Raw genomic sequence first — 23,183 nt, 5'->3', positions numbered from 1 at the left:
AAATATCAACTATTTTCACTTTCAACTCCTTGGCCTAACAGCCAAGTTTATTATTTTTCAGAATTCTCATATCAAATATCAATATCACTGCCACATTATACAGCTAATGTGTTTTCACTTTTGTGACACTGCTTGTGCTGTGTACTTGAGACTGGGAATTCAGTTCTAATTGATATCTCCAAATACCTAAATTCTATACAATCTTTAAGCACCAGGTCAAATGTTACATTTTCTGGACATCTCATTCCATCAGTTCAAAGTAGTTTTCCCAAACATTGAACTCCTATTATATTGTATAATATAATATAATGTAATATATTGTATAAGTTATAACTAACTCTTATAACTATTGTTAATATACATACTCCTATTCCTTTAGATTCTGTGGTCCCCCAATGGTATGATCCATTTGTAGCACACACTTATCTCTCCAAAACAACAAACAAGTATCTCACATATAGAAAAGCATTAACTATATGCTAAATATACTTGTCAAATGAAAAACAAAAACAAACTGGGAGAGCCATTTGTGAAACACCTACATCACATGTTGAAAAGCCTGTGATCAAGTCTCAGCTCTGCTCCTGATTCAAGCTTCACATTGATATGCACTCTGGGAGGTTTCAGGTGATAGCTGAATACTTAAGTACCCTTCCAATCCTACTGGATTGAGTTAACAGTTCCTGGCTGTTGTGGGCATCTGGGGAATAGACCAGTAGTTGGGTGACACTCTCTCTCTCCTTCCCTCCCTCCCTCTCTCTCGCTCACTCTTTTTCCCTCTCTCTCTCTCTCTCTCCCTCTGCCTTTCAAATAAAGAAATAAGTTTTTGAAAAAATAATGTAGCTGGATTTGTGACGCACCAGGTTAAGCCAGCCATATCAGAGGACAAGTTTGATTCCTGGCTGATCCGCACTCCTTTGCAGCTCAGTGATGATGGCCCAAACACTTGGGCCGGTCTCTTCTTTTCTTTGTGAAAGACATGATGGAGTTTCTGGCTCTTGCATCACCCTGCCCAAGACCTGATGATTGTGGGCATTTGTGGAGTGAACTAGCAGATCAAAATTATGCCTATCTGGGGCCAGCACTGTGGCATAGTGGGTAAAGCCACTGCCTGCAGTGCCAGCATCCCATATGGGCGCCGGTTCTAGTTCCAGCTGCTTCTGATCCAGCTCTCTGCTATGGCCAGGGAAATTGGTGGAGTATGGCAAGTCCTTGAGACCTACACCCACAAGGGAGACCCAGAAGAAGCTCCTGGCTCCTGGCTTTGGATCAGCACAGCTCCGGACATTGAGGCCAACTGGGAAATGAACCAGTGAATACAAGGCTTCTCTCTTTCTCTCTGTGTAACTTTTTTTTTTTAAGATTTATTTATTTATTTGCAAGTCAGAGATACACAGAGAGAGGAGAGGCAGAAAGAGAGAGGTCTTCCATCTGATTGTTCACTCCACAATTGGCCGCAACAGCCGGAGCTGCGCCAGGAGCCAGGAGCCTCCTCTGGGTCTCCCACGCAGGTACAGGGGCCCAAGGACTTGGGCCATCTTCCACTGCTTTCCCAGGCCACAGCAGAGAGCTGGATGGGAAGAGGAGCAGCCAGGACTAGAACCGACACCCATATGGGATGCCAGTGATTCAGGCCAGGGCGTTAACCCACTGAGCCACAGCACTGGCCCCTCTAACTTGCAAGTAAATAAATAAATATTTAAAAAAAGAAAGAAAAAAGAAAATGACTATATGTCTCTGTCTCTCAAGTAAATAAATATATCTTAGAAAAAGAAAGCCAATAGTCTTGAAAAGGAAAGTTTCATTGTAAGCACTCAGAGGCTACAAACTGACTCTTGTTAGCATGTGAAAACTCAAAGATTTTTTGCATGGAAAAGGGGTAAGAAATGCATACCTAATTAGGTAACAGTGTGAAATCCATCTCTATTTCAGAATGCACATACTTACTGCTAACTGATCCAGAAATATTTAAGTGACTCGTTAAAAAGGTAGAGGATATAAATCATAGAAAATGGCTCAGATTCTGTCTTCTCTCAGTGGAAAAAAAAAAAAAAGAGTCAAAGATGTAGAAAGTATTCTTATAAATCAAACACTTGAACACCTAGATGCTTATAGGAAAACAGGTCTAGGAATTCTAAAATCTATCAACTACATATGACAAATCCATACAAGCACAACAATAAGAACATCATAACAGAGCTCCTCCCACCAACCATGCAAGAATATGAATAATTCCTTTCAGGACATCATTTTTTTATCATTTTAAATCCTGAATACTGCTTAGCAGAAGGTTTATAAGCTACTTTAGTATTAACATTATTACCTTTATAACCATGCTTAAGTTTGGTACATACCTATGAATTTAAGTTCTTGCTTTGTTAGTGTAGAATTGTCATCTCTGTCTAAAGAAAAGACACACTTTAATTTCAGACTTTTAATCACCAGTTTTTAAAAACTACCATGATAGATCAGATGAGGAATTTAGAGGGGAAAAAAAATCAATAGGATTAAAGGAAAAAAAAAAAAAACCCTTCTGTAAATTTACAAAGAGATTAATGGCATTTCCACAAAATTAATTGAATAAGTCAACTATTATACTAAATTTCCTAATGCCATATGAACTCTCAGATTAAGACTCTTGAAGTTTCAGTGAGACATTAATAAATTCATTTCACTTTAGAGTGGTTAACATGTACATCAAAAATTATGCAGCTGACTCACAAACTAAATGGTAATATATTACTGCGTTCATCACTTAGGAGTCTTTGAAGCCTATTTTCCAGGAACCAATAGTGACAAAATAGCTTGGATGTTTTGAAATGTAAAGTCTTATTTGTCTTATATGCAGAATAAATCTTTTGCTACTTATTATAAAGCCATACAGTATTAATCAAATTCTTCACTATACTGGCATAATCATAGTCATGCCCAATACTTCATATTGTTTCTTATGTATTGTTTCATCCTCAAACTCATCTTATTTTCTTACCATTTCTCTGATTTAAGAGAGCAATTATAAGGACTAGCTTACTTTCCTTCAGCTGCCTCTCTCCATGGTTTGAATTCAATCCTTTACAAGTGTACTTTGCAACCTTTTACTATGATGCTCAAGATCTACATTGATATTTCCCCCTATTTATCCTTCATCAAGATATTCAGCATTCATTTGTATTGGAATAAGTGTAGTTCTAACTTGGTATATTCTGAGATTTGACAACGTACTGTCACACACACACACGCTGAAATATGCCATATAAACATATAAAACATGCTATGCAGGCATATTTCTTTTTTTATTGATTTTTATCTATTGAAAAAGTAGAGCAGGCTGGCGCCGTGGCTCACTAGGCTAATCCTCTGCCTTGTGGCGCCGGCACACTGGGTTCTAGTCCCAGTCAGGGTGCCGGATTCTGTCCCAGTTGCCCCTCTTTCAGGCCAGCTCTCTGCTATGGCCTGGGAGTGCAGTGGAGGATGGCCCAAGTCCTTGGGCTCCGCATCCCATGGGAGACCAGGAGAAGTACCTGGCTCCTGCCATCGGATCAGCACGGTGCACTGGCCACAGCGGCCATTGGAGGGTGAACCAACGGCAAAGGAAGACCTTTCTCTCTGTCCCTCTCTCTCACTGTCCATTCTGCCTATCAAAAAATAAATAAATAAATAAATAGATAGATAGATAGATAGATAGATAGATAGATAGAAAGAAAGAAAAAGTAGAGCAACAGAGAAAGAGATCTTCCACTCACTATAAACTCACTAGAGTTCACTCTCCAAAAGCTCACAACAGCTGGGGTCATGTCAAGCCAAAGCCAGGAGATAGGAACTCTATCTGGGTCTCCCATGTGAGTGACAGGGACTCAGCACTTAAGCCATCATCTGCTGCCTCCTATGCATATTAGAATAAAGTTGGATTAGAAGCAGAGACAAAAATGGAACTCAATCCTAGGTACTTTGATATGGGATGCAGATGTTGCAACGCACTGTACCTCAACACTTGCCCCATAAGTATATTTCTTATCTTTCCTTCCAATAAGAAGGAAAAGTAAGCCTATTGTATTTAAAAAGAAATTAGATCTCGGGACCAGAATTGTGGCATAGCAGGTAGTCACCTGCTGTGATGTCTGCATCCCACATGGGCACCAGTCTGCCAGTTTGTGTCTCGGATGCTCCAGTTCTGATCCACCTGGCTCCTGGCTTTGGATCGGCCCAGCTCCAGCTGTTGTAGCCATCTGAGGAGTGAACCAGTGGATGGAAGATCTCTGTCTCTCTCTCTCTCTCTGGAACTCAAATAAATAAGTAAGTAATTAAAAAATAAATAAATTAGCTCTCAAATGACCTAGATCAGTGCTTCTCACAGTAACAACCTGTCCCATCAGTAATATTTCATCACACACGCACTTGAGGATTATTCATCTTTGTTCTTAGATTCCTATTTGGATTTCTTTGTAATGCAAAGGAGACATGGACACAGATGAAGAACAAAAACCAGTATCCTAAAAGCTAATTTGACAAATCCAAGTCAGAATCTGTTCCTCAGGCAAAATGTCCACTTGTAAAATCATTGATATTCATACTCAAACTTACCCTATAGTAGATACAGGAGAATAATCAGTTAACAATGCTTAATCTTTTCTGTCAAATGAGATTTGTTTAATAAGTCTACGCATGATAAACAATAAGTACCTTAATTAAAGGGAATTTAAATGTATAATAAATGGATACAAATATCAACTAGTGAAGTGGACATTTAGTCTGGTACTAATGACATAGGCTAAGGAGCAGACATTCAGCACAGTGATTTAGACACCACTTGAGGCATGTGCATCCCTTATGAGTGCCTATGTTCAAGACCTGGCTCCATTCACTTCTAGTTTCCTTCTAATGGACACCTTAGAAGGCAGCAGTACTTAGATCCCTGCCACTGACGTGGGATACCTAGACCGGGTTCTAGTTTCCTGGTTCTGTCCTGGTCTGGCTGTTGTAGGTATCTAGAGATTGAACAAGCAAAATCTTTCCTTCTCCCTTATAAAAATTATGCTTTAAAAATCAGCTTGAAAACAAAACAAAAAGACATATATTAAGTTGCCTGTCTCCTGTATTCAGACTTCCTGGCCGCCATACTCTCTTTCTTTGTGGGAAGCCATGGTGATGGCTCAAGCAATTCAGTTCCTACCACCCATGTGGGAGACCTGGATGGAGTTCCCCAGCATCTATCAGACTACACTGACTTTTAGCAGCATTTATGGAGTAAACCAGCAGATGGGAAACTGGTCATGCTCCCTGCCCTATCATTAAATGCCCTATCACAAAAAAATTAAACATTAAAACGTATTTCCTAAGCTTTTCCAAAAGTATTTTTTTAGAAAGATCAATCAGTGACCAACTGCAAACAAGCCTAAGCCTTCTTTATTATTTAAAAATAAAATTAAAAGTGAAAAACCCCAAGCTGAACAAATGAAACAACTTTACTGCTGCATCAAAGAACCAAGATACTACAATGAAAGAAACTGCTAATAAAAAAACTTACTTACCAAAGAAAAACAAATTACCAAGAATACATGAAACTTACTCAAGGATTGTTTAGCAACTAACAAATCATGCATTCAATTCTCATGGAGAGCTTATCAAATGATAAGCTAAATATTGGTAAAGATGAATAAAGCCTAACAGTTACCCTAACAAGGTCTAACAAGGAAGAAAAATGTATAAACAACGTAGAAAGCACTAGACCATTTCCCCCAATAATACTTTTCCCTTAAAAACAAAAGGGGAGGAAAGCACTACATCAAAACTATCACTGAGAAAGAAAGAGGAAAACCAGAATAATGATATGCTACTTTTGAAATGGCTATAAAACTGGCCAGCGCCGCGGCTCACTAGGCTAATCCTCCGCCTAGCAGCGCCGGCACACCGGGTTCTAGTCCCGGTCGGGGCGCTGGATTCTGTCCCGGTTGCCCCTCTTCCAGGCCAGCCCTCTGCTGTGGCCAGGGAGTGCAGTGGAGGATGGCCCAAGTGCTTGGGCCCTGCACCCCATGGGAGACCAGGAAAAGCACCTGGCTCCTGGCTCCTGCCATCGGACCAGCGCGGTGCGCCGGCCGCAGCGGCCATTGGAGGGTGAACCAACGGCAAAGGAAGACCTTTCTCTCTGTCTCTCTCTCTCACTGTCCACTCTGCCTGTCAAAAAAAAAAAAAAAAAAAAAGAAGCGGCTATAAAACTAATGCTTTCTATAAATATTACTTGCTTCGACATTATTAACAAGCAATTTAAATAGATCTCCTATGTGAAACAGAAAAGTTACATTTCTAGATTAAGATTATGAAATCTGAATTGTTAGTCTACTTGCCTTGTTCCAAGTCATGATCAAATATTATAAAATGCAAAGCACTTTGCTTCATGTGAATCTACCATGTCATTTATATGACTATATATTTATATATAAATAACTATATCTTGCCTTTCCCAACTGCCTTCCAAAGTTCCCAAAATTTACAGAGAATTTTATATTATATATTCCTCTTCACTATTCTGTTTACTTTTCCTTTTTTGGAAAAATAATTTAACATTATTTCTTCATTTTTTAAGTTTTTAAATTACTCTGATCATATAAAATTCATTTTATGTTGCTTAATTTTATTTTTGTAAATGATGAGGTAGTTTCCAAAAAGCAGTTTTCTGTATATTAGTGATACTCTTCATTCCTTACCTGAAAACACTAATTTGTAAAGTTTATGGCATACTCCATACAAATCCAAAAAGGTCTAAGATACTGAGAAACATCAAATCAAGATGCATGTTTAAGGTACGGTTGCAGGTAAATCTACCACCTGCAGCACTCACATCCCATATGGGTGTAGGTTCGAGTCCCAGCTGCTCCACTTCAGATCCAGATCCCTGCTAATGCACCTGGGAAAGCAGTGGAAGATGGTCCAAGTCTTTGGGCCTCTGCCACCCACATGCTGACCTGGATGAAACTTCTGGCTCCTGATCACCCCAGCTCTGACTGCTGTAGCCATTTGGGGAGTGAACCAGTGAAGGGAAGAGACTCTCTCTCCCTCTCTCCCTCTCTCCCAACCTCCTTCCCTCCCTCTCTTCCTCCCACACTGTAACTGTACCTTTCAAATAAATAAATCTTTTTTCAAAATATATACTTAAAACTCAATGCCCAGCATTATTAATATATATTTCATTGGTCTTTATTTTTTCAGAATTAAGTTTCAGCAAAATAGTAAAATTTCTATGTAAGATTTTCCTACATGCATCATACTACAGCAGGGGTGAGGAATGTTCAGCCTATAGGCCATGTAAAGCCTGCAAAATTACTGGGTCTGACCCTGCCAATGCAACTGTATTAGGACTCAAAATTCAATGTATCTATAGCAGGCTCATTTTTAATTTGATAATTTTGTATAGACCAGGAGTGATATTACACATATCCAAATGGCACTTGGCAGATAAAAGGTTCCTAATTAAAATTATCCAGAATCTCAATTGCCTAATGAAAGAGATTAACATTTCACAAATCTGAGATAAATATGAATAAGATATAGAACACAGAAATAAAAACAATTGTATGGAGGAATAACAAAGATAAGACTAGAGAAAAGTATGATAACATCATATATGGGAATGCAAAACTATTAAACAAGAGAGAGGGAGGGTGAGTTAATTCTACCAAAAGGAGTCAGAGGAGCCAGCATTGTGACACAGCAAGTTAGGCTTCCACCTTTGATGCTGGCAACCCATATCATAGCCTGTATTCCAGACCCAGCTGGTCTGCTTCAGATCCAGCTTCCTGTTAATGTGGGGAAGAAGGCAGAAGATGGGCCCTGCAACCCATTTTGGAGACAAGGATGGAATTCCAGGCTTTGGCCTGGCCCAGACCAGGCTGCTGCAGTCATTTGTGGAGTGAACCAGTGGATAGAGTATCTCTCTCTCTCTCTCTATCACTCTGCCTTCCAACCAGATAAATGAATCAAGAAGGAAGGAAGGAACTAAAACAACATTGATCAGGAATCTAATTTCCTCATTCTGCTCATTTTAATAAAACCACAGCTAATATGATACTTAAGAATGATGGCTTCATCTGTAAGAGAAAGAAGATAAGGATGTATGCTCTCATCAAGTCAAATTCTGCACTGTATTGGAACTGAAACAGCAGAAAAATGGGGAACTAATTGTTTTTAATGGCTATAGAATTTCAATTTTACAAGATGAAAAAATTATGTTTTGTATATTGTACCACAATTTTTTAAAAACCTAACACTCAGAAAAAAGGAAAATCACTCGAAGCCTAAGTATCATTCACTGGGTGTCAACCCTAGACTTGTCTTTGTAATTCAAAGTTTAAGTTGGAGGATAGGCTTTTATGGCAGCTGGTAAGTTGCCAGCTGGGACAAAAACATCCCATATCAGAAAGCCTGGTTCAAGACTTGGCTTTTATGCTTGCCATCCAGATTCCTGCTAATGTGCACGCTCAGAGACAGCAGATGACTGAAGTATTTGAATCCCTGCCACCCATATGGGAGATCTGCATGGGAGCTGCAGAATCCTTGCTTCAGCTTGGCCCAATTATGGCAGTTGTAGGCATCTCTGGAGTGAACCAGTTGATGGAAGATCGATCGATCTTTCTCTCCCTTTCAAATAAAATGGGAAAGAACAAAGAAACACACACACACTTCCAAACTCTTTAAATTAAATAAAATCTTAAAAAATTAAACAAGAAAAACCTAGATCCAAGGTCTAGATGCTTAGCCTCATGGTCAAGATGCCCATGTCCTGCATTAGAGTGCCTCTTGATTCCAGCTGTCCTGATTTTAGCATTCTGCCACTACAGATCCTAGAAGGCACAGCGATAGCTCAAGTGGCCCAGTTCCTGCCAGTCACATAAGAGACTTGACCTGAATTCTGGCTCCTGGTCCAGCTCTCTAGTATCACCCACTTCATCCTGGCCCAACTCTGGCAATATACTCCAAAAACAATGTAAACCAACTACAAATTCAACTATATCATCAAAATATGCAAGATTTCATACAGTTAATAGAAATATATTGAAAAACTACTTTAAATTATACAGTCTTCACCAAGATTAGTTTAATAGATGATGACAGATTCAAAGGAAAAATTTCAAATATCAAAGGATTAAACAAGGTTCTTGAGGAAACTGAAGAAACGCTAAGACTTTTTTTTTTTATTTTGCAAAATGGACTTCATTATAATTACACTGTGAAGGTAAAACATGATACTATTTGCTTTACACGCTAATTTCAGAATGCAACCCTGAAGAAGACACAACTCTACTGGGGCAAAAAAAACTCATCCCAAACAAGATACAATTTAAAAGGTTATCTCCTGTTTATTCACTATGTGGGGTAAAGTAATCAAAGTATTCTACATATTAATAAACCAAAATCCTAAAAAACAAAATTCACATAACAAATTGTGATTCTGCAGCAAATTCCTGATGAGGGTACCAATTACTAACTGCAATGGCAAGAAATAGTGCAACAGAGTTAGAAGAACTATTTCAGAACCAGAACAATACTTTTATCAATTTCCCTCACAAAAAGACATTAAAAGCCATACTGAAGATCTCTACTGACCTATCATCAACCTTGTAGGCAATCTACAAACAGTTTTCACTAAGTTCAACAACTGAAGTGCTGGATTTCATCTAGTCAATAGAACATGCTAACTATCCATTGGGATTCTCAACAAAAGGCAACCTTTGTAATAAATAAACCACCAGAGAAGATTCTAATAAAACTTACCATTGTGTATTGCATTCAGCAACTCTGAGAAAGCTTTCAAGTAAGGAAAAAAGGACTTCAGGTTAAGACCAGTCACAAACACACAAAAGAAACAGGCATAGACTGCATCACTATTAATGAAATTACAGTAAGTTAATCACGTATCTTGGCTTGAATTATTAAAAAGGCAAGTTTGGCTCAATTTTTAACATAGTATAAATTTCTAAATATTGTATTCCATTTACCAATATATTATTTAATGAGAAAATGTTAGCTATACTGTTGTAAGTGATGACAATAATTTCTTCAGTGATAAACATTTTTAAATCACCTTTAAAAAGACATTTAACAATCTAACCATGATAATGTGTTGGTAAAGTGAGTTTCTATAGTATGCAATTCTATAAAGGTGTATCTACTGTATTAGGGCACATTCAACAATATTCATTATAAAGAAAAACTTCATTATACCATCTAATCCTATCAAACATTCTCATTTCCCAGAAGTCAGTATAATCAAGTCTCAATATATTCAGAGTTTTAAGAAAGCTACCTTACCTAACATGCCAATACACAAATACTGAAAAACTATATTAACATTAAAACTAATGGAAACCAAAATACTGAAAATATTATTTCATCAAAGAGCAGAAGTCATAATACTGCAATGGAAGCAAAATATTAAGCAGCCAACAATCAAAATTCAACTTCATACAATTCAACTGTAAAACAGATCTAGAATATAACACAAAGCAGTGTATTAAGATATCTCTGTAGGAGCATGAAGTTTCTTCAATTAAGAACTAATTGCATTTTGGAAAATTAATGTAGAGGATCAAAGGTGACCTAAGGTACCACAGTAAGAGTCAAAAAGCCTGGGTTACCAACCCAGTTCGACAACTTACTAGTTGTTGGACAAGCTCCATCATGCCGATACTGCATGGAAATTTCTGTTGGGAGGGAGGAGAAAGGAAATCAGCAAAAGTTGCCAGTGATTTAAAGGTTAGAAAAAGAAATAGGCCAGAAAAATAGGGAGAAATTCACCCTGAAAGTCTGGCTGAGTAGGCCAAACAAAATTGCAAGAGGAAAAACGTATAAGCTAATAGTCGGATATGAGAGGTAGGAAAACAAAATGTACTGGAATTCTCACAACAGTGTAGTGCGGAAATGTATGACTGTGGGCAAAATGCTACAGAAAAACCATTCTACACCAGTGTCTAAAAATAAATGGAATCATTCGAGGGAGTCCAGCTACCATTGTGAACATGCGAATGTGTTTTAGATAAATTCATCAGATGGGAACTGTTTATTTAAAACATCTGAACATGTAGTCAAAATAGAATTTATAACAGTTATATTAATTATTTCATTTGCATATGGGCAGAAATCCATGACTTATATTAACAGTGTAAAACTCATGAAACTTATCTCAGTTCACATTCTTATAACTTTCATTTTAAAAGATGATAATAAAAAAAGATTCTTCCTTTTTTATCCCACCCCAAAGGGGAAGCAGTAGAGGATGACTTGAGAAAACGAAACACTGTTAAAGGCAAAAGCCCTCAGAATATGGGGAATACATTTCTATATGGCATTCCAAGGGAAAAATAATTGATAATGCTATAATTCAAAGGACCTGGTTTCTTAGCCCTGGAAACAACTATATTACCTTTGTCAATGACAATGTTGGTAAAAAAAAAAAAAAAAAAATCTTTAAGAGGGATAGTTGGAAATTCTCTAGATATTATGTAAGCAAAAATATGTCCCCAGGCACCATATGTATAGCAGAATCTCCCAGGATACCACCACCTACACATCTGACCACATATTTCCTCAAAAGTAAAGTTTAACCATAAGCCTAACAGGAATAACTTAAACTAAGAAAAAGACAAAAGCAAGATAAAGTGAGCCAGCACTAACTTGCAATCAATGCAATGTTAAAAGAACTTTACATTAGATAGTGTTAAAAATATAAAACTTTTGCCCAGTTTAGAGAAGTCATCTAGAAATGATGTAGACTTTGGTGTTAAATCCTTTTAAGATAACATATAAAAATGAGACATGGTAGGGAATACTCTACATTAAAGTCTCATTTAAAAAGGGAGGTAGGGCTACTGAAGAGAATTACATGGTACAATATAAAGAAATGATAGCTGTTTGGAATGGTGCTGAAATATAATCAAAAGGCATTCGAAACAGAAGGATTTAATCAATGGGGAAAAAACTGGAATATGGCTACTTTGGCCTATGATCTGGCACTTCTATACAAAGACAGTCACGTTAATAAGCATAAGAATTGAGGGCTAGTGCTGTGGAGCAGTAGAATAAGCCTCTGGCTGCAGTCCCAACATCTCATATGGGCCTCCAGCTTACATCCCAGCTCCTCCACTTCTAATCCAACTCTGCTGATGGCCTGGGAAAGCAGTGAAAGATGACCCAAGTGTTTAGGCCCCTGCACCCACATGGGAGACCTAGAAGAGGCTGCTGGCTCCTGGCTTCAGGCTGGCCCAGCTCCAGAGTTCTGGCCATTTAGGGAGTGAACCAGTGGAAGAAAGACCTTTCTATCTCTCCCTTTCTCTTGTCTATAACTCTACCTCTCAATAAATAAAAATTTTTTGGCCGGCACCGCGGCTCACTTGGCTAATCCTCCGCTTCCGGCGACAGCAACCCGGGTTCTAGTCCAGTTGGGGCACCAGATTCTATCCCGGTTGCTCCTCTTCCAGTCCAGCTCTCTGCTGTGGCCCGGGAAGGCAGTGGAGGATGGCCCAAGTGCTTGGGCGTCCACCTGCATAGAAGACCAGGAGGAAGCACCTGGATCCTGGCTTCAGATCAGCGCAGTGCGCCAGCCATAGCGGCCATTTGGGATTTGGGAGGTGAACCAACGGAAGGAAGACCTTTCTCTCTGTCTCTCACTAACTCTGTCAAAAAAAAAAAAAAAAAAAAAAAAAAACCTTTTTAAAAGTAAATAAATAAGCATATTGATAATTCAAATCCTTAAAGACCAAACAAAATCAGGTGATTTTCCAAGAAAACAAGTTCCAAAGTATATCCTGATCTCAGTTGTATGTATTGTTCTATACATTCTTCATTTATGACCCAGTATCATCAAGATATCTAAAACCATGAGCCTGAGTCAAGACAGGTTTGAATTATACTCACTAAATCATCTCTTTATTCTACAACACCTTATTATTTACTCTACTCATGAGAGTCTATGCAGCAAATATTTGTATCTTCATAAAGTCTTTAGTTGTTTACAGATCACTGTCACTAATAAAAATATTTTACCAGTAAAAGACTTCTCAATTTCGTCTTATATAAACAAAGATATATTTTTATGAGATATGTTTCATATGAATTGATAGTTATGAAGGCTTAGCGGGTAGAGCCATCACCTGCAGTACAGGCTGCCCCACTTCCAATCCAGCGCTCTGCTATGGCCTGGGAAAGCAGTGGAGATGGCCCAAGTCCTTAGGCCCAGCACCAATGTGGGAAAACCAGAGAAGCTCCTGGCTTCTGGCTTTGGATCAGCCTGGCTGGCTCCAGCAGTTGCGGCCATTTAGGGAGTGAATCTTTGCTCTCTCTGCCTCTGCCTCTCTTTCTATAAACTCTGCCTTTCAAATAAATAAATAAATCCTTTAAAAAGTATGTATCTGCTTATTTATTTTGATGGAATTTATTTGGATGAAATTCTCTCTGCCTCTCTGACTCTGCCTTTCAAATAAATAAATATTTTAAAAAATTTTCATAACCTTCATATTTGAGAAGAAGAAAAATCAATTGAAGTGATCCATTCACATTAACAACCAATTTGTTCCTAAGAAATCAATCACAAGAAAAAGAGCTTCCCAAATCTCATTTTGAAGCATTTACCAAGTATCTTGTCTTATGATGGTATGACAGAGACTACATTAGGGGTTTGGCACAATATACTTTCAAAGGGCCTATATTCTCAGAGAAAATAACATGATGATTTTTGTGAAAAAAAATTATACATTTTCACTTAATACATCATAAATTCTTATAGGACAAGAATAGCACATCAACACTTCTAAATACTGAAGTACCAACTTAGATGTTTCAAAAGACTAGATAACTAATTGTACAGATCCCTCCAAAAAATCCCTAAGAAAGGAAATCTAACCAAAAGCTTAACATATCTATAAGCCAAAAACTTAACTTAAAACTCTCAGCAGTCCTTTAAATGTAAGACAGTCAATGTAAAAAAGAAGTCAAAAGAAAAATATTATAACTCAAACTGTCAAGGAATTTACATGTGCTTTCTGGGTTTCTATTCAGATTTTATCTAGGACTGCTAGAATAAATATTCACACTTACTACAAGTTGAGTAGGTCATGAGAGAATTTTAATTATTGCTAAAACTCATGTTTTTGACAAATAACTTCAATAAAGAATCACATCATTAAGACATGATTCTGCTTTATATACTAGGTGAGGTGAAACAAAAGAAAAATAATTAACAATGTAACAATAATAGCGGTTGCTGCTATCCTATCTAATTCAAAAGTTGTTCCAGAACCAAATGAGATAGTAATTATTACTTTAGGAACTGTTAAGTGATTGCAAATATAAGATATTACTCTTATTATAAGCTGAATGTGGCAATATTTTCCTACCACATCAATGAAATTATTTAATAATGCTAACTGCCATAATTAAGTCCAGAGTGCTTATCCTAATAGACTATTAGCCTCTTTGTTTGATTTCTTTGGCCTTGAATTCAATTCTCTATCCTATCCTGTTTCATCATCAGTATCTCCAACTACAGCACAAACACAGCTTCTTGTTTCTCCTAAGCTTTTTCACCAAATATATCTTTTCCAATTTAATACTTCTCATCCTAAACTAGCCTGAAATACTACATGAGAAGCTTTACAAATAAAGAAAAATAATTCAGCTTGCAGCCCATTTATAAACACTTAAAAGGCAAGAACAAAATTACACAAGATACTATTAATCACAGTGATTACTTATAGCAGACATTCATTTCTAAAGAGACTTTAGCATTTGTTAAATTCAAAGTATTTCTGCACTAGCAATGCGAATATAGTGGTAAACATAAACAAAGCCCCAATCTCTTATAAATCAGTGGATGTGATAGTCTAACATCATGGTCAACAAGTGCTTACAAAGGTCACACTCACCGTTATTAAATTATTAACCTGTCATTATAGCAAATCAATCCTTAAAAAAATCATAATTAATGATTCTTGATGATACATAGCATACATTTTCTCCTTTCTATTTTTTAATGGGGGGGGTGAATTTGTAGTTTCACAATAACTACATGATTTTCCACTTTAAAATTAGTCCAAAGTAGAAATTCATTTTCTCATACCAGAAGGAATACTATTGTTGATTAAACTATTGGTTCAGGTTTGCCTATGGATCCCCTCACTTAGTATGCTGACATAATACCAGTGTGGTATTAGATCCTCATCAGGAAATATCTGTTGCTTTTTTTTTTTAAGCCTAAATGGTTTTGGAGTCAAGGAAAATGCATATCTCTACCACTTAAAGCTACAATATCTCCCTGTCTGGTTTTGGTTCTATATAATGAACAATAATGTTTAATGCTTCTTAAGTGCTAAACATAAACGTGTAGTACATGCTAAGTATTCATCAGCAGTTAGCAATTCTTATGGCAAATAATAATAATACTTCAATATGCATGGCATTTAGTCAAGCTTCTTCTGTATAAGGATAGACATTTTAACCACCAAGAAAGAAAATGCTTTGATCTAGTCATATGTTTTTATTAAAATGTACAAAATTCAAGAACATATAATCTCAACTAGCTTTAATGAGTAATCTTATTCCATAATCAAAACATTAACAAAATATATAATCTTAAAAGTGATTTTTAAACACAACACTGACGAGAAATTATTAGCAGGTTAAAATTGTTAATTTCCTCATCTTTGAAATATTTAGGGGAATTCCCCCTAAATGACTATGTTTTGCTAATGGTATGGCAAGAAAGATACATCAATAGTTTTCCAACACAGATGTGCCACAATCACTGCCCTCTGAAAGTAATTGTTCTGCAACGAACACTATTTCACATTCCTAAAATCTTCCTAGATCTGTCAAAGGTAGGAAAATCTTTTGAGAGACATAAATCAGTATTTTAATTCTCCTATTATGAAGATGTATGTTTCAAATGAAACTTCTGAAATTCAGGAATTTTCACACTACACTTCAAAACACTAGGAAATCACTGAAAATCTCTCTCCACAAAAGAAAATTTAGTTTTAATTTTCTCAGTAAGGTACTTACATGATTACTGTACCTATTGCTAAAAATGAATATGAAAATATTTTTTGCATACATTTATCAAAATTGACCTTTTTTAATGAGGACTAAGCCTAACTGCTAGGCTCTTCTGGTCTCAAAACATATTACATAAATTAAAATATATATTCAAATGTGTAATATATTTAAATCTCTTCAGTGAACTCCTTTGTCACTGTGATTTATATCAAACTCCCCATTTTAAAGACGGTCTCAAGAGGTGAGAATTTGTCATAGCGGTTAAGAAGCCCACTAGAACCACTATCTCCTGCAATGAATACCTCTATTCCAGTCCTGGTTCCACTTCTTGGTAATATACATCCTGGAGACAGCAAGGTGATAACTCAAATGTTTGAGTCCTTACCACCCACAAGGGAGACCTGAGGTGGAGTTCTTGACTCCTAGATTCAGTCTGGTACAACCCTGGCTGTTGCAGACATTTAAGTAGTGGATCAGCAGATACATCTAGCTGTCCCTCTCTCCCTGCCTTTCAGTTAAAATTCAGTGTCCAGAATAATTTTTAAAAAGACAACGATGAGGCCAGGTTTGTGAGGTAGGAGATAAAACTAATGCCTGTGATGCCAGCATCCCATTTGGGGAGCAGCTCGTGTCCCAGCTACTCCACTTTTGATCCAGCTCCTGCTAATGGCAGCAGAAGATGGCATATTTCAGCCTCTACACCCATTTGGGTTCAGCCTGGCCCAGCACTGGTCATTGTGGGCATCTGGGGAGTGAACCAGCAGATGGAATATCACTCTTTCCTTCTCTCTGTAACTCTTTCAAATAAATAAATTAATTTTTAAAGAAAGTGATGCACAAACAGAGGCAGTTCTAGGCGACAGAGACACTGCTGATTCTCACAGGATGATGAAAGGGAGTTATTGGTACTTCGTGGGAAGGGGCTAGGTTCTGGTAACCTCCTGCACTCAGGGCAACACTGTACATAGAGTTATCTCATCCAAGATGCAAATGATGCCAGGACTGGCTCTGGAATCACCAGTGAAGAAGCCATACTAATAAAACAAATTTTCTACAGATTCCACTTATTTCTTTAAAAGATGTGGTAAACATGTATACTGTGGACACTGAAACTGCCTATTAGAAACAGAAACCCCTGGCTTTGTATTACTGGCTAACTTACTTTACCTCTCAAGGCCTCGGTTTTATGGGCTGTAAAATAGGTGCATTAATAACCTTCACTTTATACAAGGGTTTTTTTAAAGTTCATGGAAACGTACTATGAATTTCAAACTTTTTGCACCAAAACAAACACATTTATATTTTTCTTTTTTTTTTTTTTTAATTTGACAGGTAGTGTTAGAGAGAGAGAGACAGAGAGAGAGACAGAGAGAAAGTCTTCCGTTAGTTCACCCCCAAAATGGCTGCTATGGTCGGCGCTGCGCCGATCCGAAGCCAGGAGCTAGGTGCTTCCTCCTGGTCTCCCATGTGGGTGCAAGGACCCAAACACTTGGGCCATCCTCCACTGCCTTCCCGGGCCACAGCAGAGAGCTGGACTAGAAGCAGAGCAACCGGAACTAGAACCCGGTGCCCATATGGGATGCCGGCACCGCAGGCAGAGTTAGATTAACCAAGTGACCCACGGCGCCGGCCCCCCACATTTATATTTTTCACAAACTTTTTCAAGTATGCTAATGTAATTATTGTTATAAGAGATAAGTATAAACCATTAAACTAGGGGCTGGCACTGTAGCACAGTAGGTTACTCCTCTGCCTGCAGCACTGGCATCCCATATGGTCACAAGTTCTAATCTTAGCTGCTTTTCTGCTGATCCAACTCCCTGCTATGGCCTGGGAAAGCAGCAGAAGATGGCCCAAGTCCTTGGGCCCCTGCACCTGCATGGGAGACCTGGAAGAAGCTCCTGGCTCCTGGCTTTGGTAGGCACAGCTCCGGCTGATGTGCCCATATGGGGTGTGAACCAGAGGACAGAAGAAGATCTCTCTCTCTCTGCCTCTCTTTCTCACTGTGTTTAACTGTGACTTTCAAGTAAAATAAATAAATCTTAAAAAAAATAAAAATAAATAAAATTCTAAAACCTGAAAATATTCACAATCTAAACTGCAGGTTTACACAGCATACCAATGGTGTGAATAAATAGTTGTGTGTGTGGGTGTGTGTGTATGCATGTGTAGGTAAACTCACATATAATAAAAATAATGGTAAATTCATTGAACACACCTGAAAAAAAAAATCAGACCATTTCAAGAAGGTCCTGAAATTAAATGTGACTGCCAAATTCCATTAATAAATCATTTACACTGAATGAAAAATATTCTAGATGAGTAACTCAAAAACTATCTGTATGAGGAACTGTTCTGAAACTGAAGGTAAGAGAAAGGGAGTAACAAACCAACACTAGCCAAAAAAAACCACAAAATCCCTCATACCTCAAATGTGAATTGTAGGTTGGTTTTACAATACTGTGCAGGTAAAGCAAAAACAAAAATAAGAATTGCATTTTAGGTGTTTTGTAAGTAACATATGATCAGTAAACTGGCCTACATTTTATCAGGTAACATAAGGTTAGTGCAAGATGTCTTTTTAAAAAACACCAAATTATCGGCCGGCACCGCGGCTCACTAGGCTAATCCTCCGCCTTGTGGCGCCGGCACACCGGGTTCTAGTCCCGGTCGGGGCGCCGGATTCTGTCCCGGTTGCCCCTCTTCCAGGCCAGCTCTCTGCTGTGGCCAGGGAGTGCAGTGGAGGATGGCCCAAGTACTTGGGCCCTGCACCCCATGGGAGACCAGGAGAAGTACCTGGCTCCTGCCATTGGATCAGCGCGGTGCGCCGGCCGCGGCGGCCATTGGAGGGCGAACCAACGGCAAAGGAAGACCTTTCTCTCTCACTGTCCACTCTGCCTGTCCAAAAAAAAAAAAAAAAAACCACCAAATTATCTAAGACATTTTCATTATTTTCACTAAGAAAAATTAAATGCCATATAATAATTCAAAGTATTACAACAACAGTGTAAAACCTTTTGGAGCAGAGGAAAAGGGTGCGAGTTGAGGAAGAAAAATAACAGGCAAATCCCTACCTGAACCAACTGGAGATGAGCCAACACTAAGACTTTGTAAACTTCCGTTCCTGAGCAACGTAGGAGATTTCTGAAGACTAGAGCTTGTTACACTTCCTGCAGCTGATGCTACAGATGATGTTGGTGAAGCAGAAGAAACTGAGAGATGAGAAACATTCTCTTGATTTTTGTTTCCTTTGGGTCTACCAGGCCCATGCTTACTTTGTTTATTTCCTTTTCTTTTCTTTTCCTTGACAGTTTCTTCTTCTATGCCAGAAGTTTGAGCCCGTTTATATCCTGCTGCAGGAAGGCTGGAACTACCCAAGTCTCCGGGTGAATTTTCAAAGCTTTTAGGCTGTGAAATAACAGCTGAGGTCGAAGGGAGACCAATTAAGGAGTTATAACTATTTACCCCCCCTTCCTGGCTTCCAGACTCTCCTTTATGTACATCTTTGGTTGACGATGACTGTTGGGAGTGAGTATAACTGTCATTACGCAGATCTGAGTCTGTAAAGCTCAAGAAATCCTGGGGAGACTGCACTGAACTTCCAGAAGATGATTTTACACTGCCTGGAGTTCCTGAAAAACTGCCTGTAGTTTAAAAAAAAGGGGGAAGGGGAATGAAAAGAAAAAATTGGATGCAAAAGTTCCCATGAGTAATAAATCAAAAAGGGGGTACAAAAAATTTAACTATAAAACATAGGACATCACTATATAACAAATCTAGATTTAAAAAACATTATTACTAAAATCAAGTCTATCTCTAAAATTATCTTTAAAAACACTTTTCATTTTAAAGGCAATATTAAATATTTACTCTTGAATTTCAAGCTATTATTTACACAATTACTAAGATATAAGCCATATTTTATTTAACCTACCTTTTACTATAGTACTATTGCTCAGTTCTCCCCTAAACAAAGTATTCTATTGACAGTCACACAAGGAGATCTGACAAGACTAAAATTTGAGTCCGAATGTCTATGAAAACTTCTTTTTCAAATATTGAAGATAGGATTAGTAACAGCTATTATTTAACTATCATTTTTTGTAACTATCATTGAATCTACTCCAACAAAACATGGACTTGATAAAATAATCATCACATGTAACCTAATATATACTTTATATTCTCCCAATCCATGTTCCATGGAGCTGCATGAAGAAAAGAAACTAGCCACTAATATTCTGTTACCATTTTAGTAAAGTAAAATCAAAGGGAAGGCAGACTAAATTAATTTCGTTCACAATTACTTAATCTCTCCCAATTATTTAGTCAAAGAATAATCGTAACCCAACATATCATTATGAAACATTAAGAATTTCAAAGTTCTTATTTGTCTGGTAGAAGATTGATATGGCCTGGGAAGAAGTAAAAGTTTTGTCCACTACTTCATTTCACCAAAATCTCTTCATGCTCGACAAATAAAGTAGTACTGGTCTGGACTCAGCTGTGACCACACATCTATAATGCATCAAAAAACTAAACTATATCATATTTTAATGAACGTGTTTGAAAACAAAAGCGACAAAGTATATTATTGGAGTGGAAAGGAAATTTCATGCTAAGCATTAAATTTTACTGCAGAGCATACACAAGTAATCACATATAAATCCACCTTAAGAATTTTTTCCCTTATACAGATGATTCCTGCTAAAATCTAAAGGTTTTCAATTTAAATTTTAACCTCTTCTGAAACGGCCCATTAAAAAAAATTATAAAAAACATTATAAAAAAAAAATTAACCCAAGAGTACATTTTATTAATTTATAAACTATTTGTACTCATGTGAAGATTTTTAGAATTTGTTTACAAAGAAAAACACATATTCAGAACCAATTAAAGATAACTGCAATTTGCCATGCAATTAGCAGCTATAAAAATTATTTATTACCCATTCTAATTTGTCATCTGTTTTTCATCTATACTTTTTGCTTTTTATAGCTAGTGTTATAAGCCCACTGCACAGCGGAAAACACTTGAAAATATTTTATAAAATTTGATGTACATTTTATGAAATTCACTGACTACTACACTATTAAGATATTGAGTATATGTAAATTTTCAATGCATATTTCCTAAAGCTCACATAATACCCCAGGAAAAAATAAAACAAAAATGTCAACTTCTAAAAATTTTTACGGAATAGAATTTCAGAAAATCAAAACACTTTTTTTTACCATGTCATACAGAGGCTAAAAAGGGTTCTTAAATGTTCTGAAGTTCAAGAAAATGGTAGATTTATTTTCTGACTGGATTAGTACTTTATAGACAGATTAAAAACTCAAAGAGGCAATTTTATAAACATTAACTGAATTCTGCTAATATATTCAAAGATTTACTTAATTTACTATTTACAAATATAAAAATAAAAACTGCAAACAAGTAAAATAATAAATTTAGCATTTTTAATATTTGTTTAATCTTTATAAATAAGCACACTCACTCATCTACTTTCCTCCAACAATTTTAGTCATTTCTATTTCTCAATATATATATGTTCATATTAAAAACTGCACCAAGTAAAAACCTATAACAACAGATAATGTATTCCAAAATATATCTGAATTGCTCTATTCTCTATGAAACGGGGTTGCCATATAAAAAAACAAAGGAATTTTCAGTCATAGAAACTACCTATTATACAAAACCTATCCATGGATTTCAAAATATTTTGCGCCTAAATAACCTTAATTCCGTTGTTCCAGAACTTTCTAAAGTACCCTCATATACCATGCCCAGTTAATTCTGAATTTGAAATACCCAAATTATTTGAGTGTAAGTATATCCCATAAAATATTATTACTCACTAAAATATTATTGTTTATATGAAATTCAAATTTGACTGGGTAGTCTATAAATATAGCAGGCAGACCATCAATGAAAATGTAGGCTGAGCAAAATTTTACTTTAAATTTTAAGCTTTATAGGCCGGCACCGTGGCTCACTTGGCTAATCCTCCACCTGCGGCGTCGGCACCCCAGGTTATAGTCCCGGTTTGGGGGCTGGATTCTGTCCCGGTTGCTCCTCTTCCAGTCTAGCTCTCTGCTGTGGCCCAGGAAGGCAGTGGAGGATGGCCCAAGTGTTTGGGCCCTGCACCGGCATGGGAGACCAGGAGGAAGCACCTGGCTCCTGGCTTCGGATTGGCGCAGCGTGCCAGCCGTGGCAGCCATTTTGGGGGGTGAACCAAATGGAAGACCTTTCTCTCTGTCTCTGTCTGTCTGTCTCTCTCTTTCACTGTCTAGCTCTGCCTGTCAAAAGAAATTTAAGCTTTACCATAAATGTTTTATCTATCCCAATTATTATTTATTTGTTTAGATCTAAACATCCCTCAGTATTGGTTTACCTACTAAGAAAACATAAATCATGTTTGACTATTTAATTAGAAAAATCAACAATTTATAGAAAAGAATAACCATTCTATTCAGCAGAAAGAAAAAAATCCCACCTTTTATTATTTTCCCCCAAATTTAAGCTTTATTCCTATATTATTTTAGAAGCACAAATCACGATAGAGGTTCCCAATACATTTTAATGGGAAAAACTAATCTCTAAAGTAATCTTATTACAACCACTAACCATATAAATGAACTAGTACTATCCATTAGTTAAAAATAAAAAGTAAATTATTTAGGAAGCACAAGTACTTTAAATAAAACATAATTAATACCTTGTGGAAAGGGGCTAGCTGCTGACACAGTTGTCCCAGGATTTCGTCCACCACCAGGCTTTCTTCCCCTTTGACCTGAGCTGTGAGCTGAAGATTTCTTTCCTTTGCTCTCTGACCCTCTTGTCTCTGTAACATCTTTTCCACTAGAAGTGTGTGCAGATACTTCCTGAAAATTTGCATTTGTAAAACGAGCTGTGGTATCTTCCAACCGCTTCAAGGATCCAGATATAGAGTTGTTGCTAGTACTTGTATAAGTCTAATATTTTGATTCAAAAGAAAAGGTAAAGTAACTGGTTATATTTTGGCTACAGAAAATAATTAATTAGTAATAATACCTTGTAAGGTAAACATGAGAGATTCCTTCCTAAGAATGCCAATCCACCTTTTGAAAAAAAATCACAAAAAAGCAATAATTTTAAAG

General features: G+C 37.1%; 1 protein-coding gene across 50 annotated transcripts in view; it reads right to left on the bottom strand.

The window, feature by feature from the left end:
* The window catches only part of MLLT10 (MLLT10 histone lysine methyltransferase DOT1L cofactor), a 217,751-nt gene that overhangs the window by 49,840 nt on the left and 144,728 nt on the right, over positions 1 to 23,183 (bottom strand). For 21 of the 50 annotated variants that reach the window (XR_016218947.1, XR_016218946.1, XR_016218945.1 and 18 more), the window contains 4 exons: positions 22,763 to 23,018; positions 19,113 to 19,682; positions 10,650 to 10,694; positions 9,766 to 9,798 (listed from right to left, as the gene is read on the bottom strand). Coding sequence is in view for 47 of the 50 variants with exons in the window: in XM_089311539.1 (XP_089167665.1) it covers positions 9,766 to 9,798; positions 10,650 to 10,694; positions 19,113 to 19,682; positions 22,763 to 23,018 (904 nt within the window). In the remaining 3 variants the exon portion in view is untranslated. Of the gene's footprint in view, positions 1 to 2,354; positions 2,403 to 9,765; positions 9,799 to 10,649; positions 10,695 to 19,112; positions 19,683 to 22,762; positions 23,019 to 23,183 lie in introns of all 50 variants that reach the window. The other 29 variants (XM_089311521.1, XM_051820675.3, XM_089311514.1 and 26 more) reach the window with 8 other exon arrangements.

This window comes from Oryctolagus cuniculus, chromosome 13, assembly GCF_051225735.1.
Source record: "Oryctolagus cuniculus isolate XC-2025 breed Fujian yellow rabbit chromosome 13, ASM5122573v1, whole genome shotgun sequence".
NCBI classification, from domain to species: Eukaryota; Metazoa; Chordata; class Mammalia; order Lagomorpha; family Leporidae; genus Oryctolagus; species Oryctolagus cuniculus.
The sequence above is the reverse complement of the archived record's forward strand: the minus strand, read 5'-3'. Positions and strand labels throughout refer to the sequence as shown.